Genomic DNA, 3,559 nt, shown 5'->3' with positions numbered 1-3,559 from the left:
GACGAGGAGCCCCAGGAGAATTCCGACTACAAGCAGGAGGACGACGAGCAGGAGGACTAGGCAGTGTTTCATTTAGGCCGTGACGGCCTCTGTGCCGCGGGAGATGTTTAGCGTGCAGGTGCAAGGGCAGTGTTGGGCGCGGGTGGGCGCCAGGTGTGCGGGTTGGAACGTCCTGACGCGTTCGTGGTGTCTTGCGGCAACATGATAAGGAATAAGTCAATCACGATACAGGTGTGTCCTTTAGATGATGTTATTCGCTCTAGGGGGCGCGCGCATGCACATGCGGACAGGCAGACAGAATTGGGGCATGGCGAGCGGTCGTTCACCGCCAACACACCCAGACAAGGTCCAGTTGACTTGCGTATCCACCAATATGTGATTGTTGATGTCAGTGATGAATGCGCAGGGCCGCACAGGCTGTTTTGGCTAAGTTTCGGCGAGTTTACTGATGATCGGATTTTGGGTATGATTTACTGGAGAGGACAAATTTGACCCCGAGCTACGTTTGTAAGAATAACTTGCAATCCCGCAAAAGAGAAATTCCGCGACTCAGGGTGCGTATTGTATGTACGGATTGATTTCCGCTTTACAGACCGTAAAATGACGCTGTCTACAATATTTGGCAAGCTTGCAAAGTGCTAGTGTTCGGAATACGGGGGGTCCACCTGTACTCGCTTCTTCTTTTTTGCTTATCCGTGTCTTTGCGATGGCTGGGCGCAGGTGGTTTTGTAAGGTGAATCCCATATAGGGAGCTTGCTTCCCCTTCCATTCGCCTTGGGCTCTTCTTCTGTTATTTCTGTAACCGTCTTCTAGGGAAAAAACTGTCCAGTTACTTTACCAAGTCTACGACAGCCTACTCGGTTCTGCATCAAAGATGTGGCCTCTCGAGCCCAACCTTGTCCAACACGGGGCATTATTTTTTAAACTTTGCCACGAGGTTTTTCTCAGTCATATGTATGGTGAAAACTGGAATTCCTCTGCCGGAGTTTTGATCTTCACTGTGGCCGGCCCTTACAGCGCCCGGCTGAGCTTGGAAGTTCGCTGCCACTTAAGAAAAAAAGTTCAGCCTCGACAGTATGGAGAACATAGTTTTTAGCAATTTGTCATGAGCTGCTAAGACAATTTTAAGTCTTAACCCCGGAGAGGTTGCTTACTTCTAGTTCTGAGATCGATTCTCGGCGGATGCCAACCTGACCTTGACTGGCGTTGGGTGCGGACTTCAAATCCGTAGGGGCCGGGAGGCCCAGAGGTTCAATTCCTCCTGGTTGGCGATATTCTTTTCAATCTTTACACATGCGAACTTTCTAATTCCAGCTTTCTCAAAGAACCCTGACTCTGCAGCAACAACGACGTTACACCTCAACGATGTTTCCCGTCACTTTGGGGCCACCTCTGATTGCCGGGCCTGGCAGGCATTACAGTCCCACAAATTCATTTATCTTCGCATCTAAATTTCCTGAACGACATGAACGCGCCTCTACCTACAAGTGCCCACTAAATCACCGGAGATACGATAATGGGCTATTCCCCCTACCCCTACCCTACCCACCCATCGTGCCTACCTCTCGGAACCTTCCTCACATTATTTGTAATCTTTACGGTTATGTACGGCACATGGGACGCTGACCGAAGTAGTTCTCTTAGGTTTTGCCTGTACCTGACACACACGAACATTTCTCTCCTTTGCAGCAGCTACTCTTCTCCTCCACCTAATCCTCGCTCAAGTCATCGCAGCTGTTGAAATGCGATTGCTAAAAAAACCGCTGCTGTATGTTGCATTGCTGCATGCCGGCCGCGGGACACCACCTCTTTTTGACATGTCTCTCATAACGCCCTCCCTCACTGGGTTACTTTCCCGTTCCCACATCATGCTGCCCCACACGACTTGCGTCAGTGCTCCGGGTTTCGCAACAGCATAACACGAAAACGCCGCACTTGCTGTCCTCCAGTGAACAGTGCACACGTACAGATACATAAATACACAGACAAAATCTGTGATACACAGACAAACATCGTTCTTTTCTTCTACGTGTCAGTGCCTTCAGAGCGCGCACTCGTATCATTCCGACGAAAAAACCATGCACGGCCTTCGCGCAATGGCTGTACAACTGTTCCTGTACGACTAATAAAATCCCCTACGAAGCTCTCATGCCGCCTGGTCTAAGCCACCTCCGAGGCAAGGAAACCAGAACAGCCGGACCCCGTCAGGGGCGCCGTCGTCCACCCAGGCAATGCCCTCGCCGGTGAGAGCCTACATCGCGTAAAGGTGGCCACGTGTAGGGGGGGGCCGCAGTTGGGACGGTTGACAGTTGGCAGTTGGGAATTTGGAGTTGTAAAATCCGGGGGCAGGTAGTAAAGACAACACTGAATGTCTGGTCGTGTACGTGGATACTGGATACAGGGCTGGAGCCGGTTTCTTGGCACATCACAAACATCCCCATGCTAACCTCTACCCCGCAACTCCGCCGGGCCCCACTCTCGGTGGGGTTGCTCCCACCGCTTCCCGGCTCTCTCGCTACTCTCCCGACCCCCCCCCTTGTTTTCCCGTGTTCATTCGCCCCTTAACCACGCGCACCTAAACACCTTCGACTCACACACACGACCACCCGCCCTTCCCTTCCCGAGCGACGGGCATCCACCCAGCATCACACCCGCACCTGCAACACGTCCTCCGCCCGGCCCGCGGGCCACCCCGCCGTCTTGCACATCTCCGCGACAGAGGTGAAACCCTTGCCCTTTGTGGTCAGTGGTTGGTTAAGGGTAGAGAGAGCTCATTCAGTTTGGAGGCGGGGGAGTTGGGACACACAAGGGTGTGTCCCCGGGCGTGGCGTGGCGTGGCGTGGCGTGGCGCAGGAGCCGTAGTATGGGGGTTATCCGAAAACCCCTTGAAGGGGGCCCAAACCCCCTTTTACCATTTTCACTACCCCTAAAGCAAAACGCTCCCACCGTGTCACGAACACACACGGCGCCCATTCAGCTATTTTTTGCTCTGGCAGCCAGCTCAACTGCGGCATGGAAATAATACTAGTAATAGTAGTAGCAGTAGTACCTCACTGTTTTGGGGGAGTGCCAACTACCCATCCCCACGACCCCCAACCCACACCGCGCCGCCGTTCCTTCCTCGCGACGCACACCTGCGCCACCTCCAGGGCCCGGTTCTTGTCAAGGTTCAGCTCGCCCGGCACGGAGCGCACGTACTGGCTGCCGCCGATGGTCACCAGATCGAATCCGCCTCCCAGCACTCTCAACTTGCGGATGGCACGGACCTGAAATCAGAGGCGGTTGGGCGGGCGGGCGGGACGGGGTTTGAAGCGGCACGCCAACGTACGGACGTACGTACGTATGGACGGACCTACAGGCAGGCAGGCCCCCCCATCCCTCCCCTCCCCCCTCTCTCCCTCCCTCCCTTCCCCCACACCGCCCCTTCAGCAGTTTGGTGCTTTGGACATCGGCAGCTGATGCTTCGCTTCTCGCGTCCTGGAAACCCTTTCCACCACACGCACCACGTCATCTTCGCTGACCGGCTCCCCCCCACTGCCCCGCCTCCTGTGGACGTATT

The 3,559-nt window shown here is 54.7% G+C and overlaps 1 protein-coding gene across 1 annotated transcript in view; it reads right to left on the bottom strand.

Moving 5' to 3' along the window:
- Positions 1–2,146: 2,146 nt before the first annotated feature.
- Positions 2,147–3,559, bottom strand: part of VOLCADRAFT_91949 (uncharacterized protein) — a gene marked incomplete at both ends in the record, with an annotated part of 3,328 nt that continues 1,915 nt past the window's right edge. Inside the window, 3 exons of the mRNA XM_002951314.1 lie at positions 2,147–2,251; positions 2,658–2,735; positions 3,135–3,266. Coding sequence (XP_002951360.1) covers positions 2,147–2,251; positions 2,658–2,735; positions 3,135–3,266 — 315 coding nt within the window. The remainder of the gene's footprint in view (positions 2,252–2,657; positions 2,736–3,134; positions 3,267–3,559) is intronic.

Source organism: Volvox carteri (assembly GCF_000143455.1).
Source record: "Volvox carteri f. nagariensis unplaced genomic scaffold VOLCAscaffold_23, whole genome shotgun sequence".
Taxonomy (NCBI): domain Eukaryota; kingdom Viridiplantae; phylum Chlorophyta; class Chlorophyceae; order Chlamydomonadales; family Volvocaceae; genus Volvox; species Volvox carteri.
The sequence above is the reverse complement of the archived record's forward strand: the minus strand, read 5'-3'. Positions and strand labels throughout refer to the sequence as shown.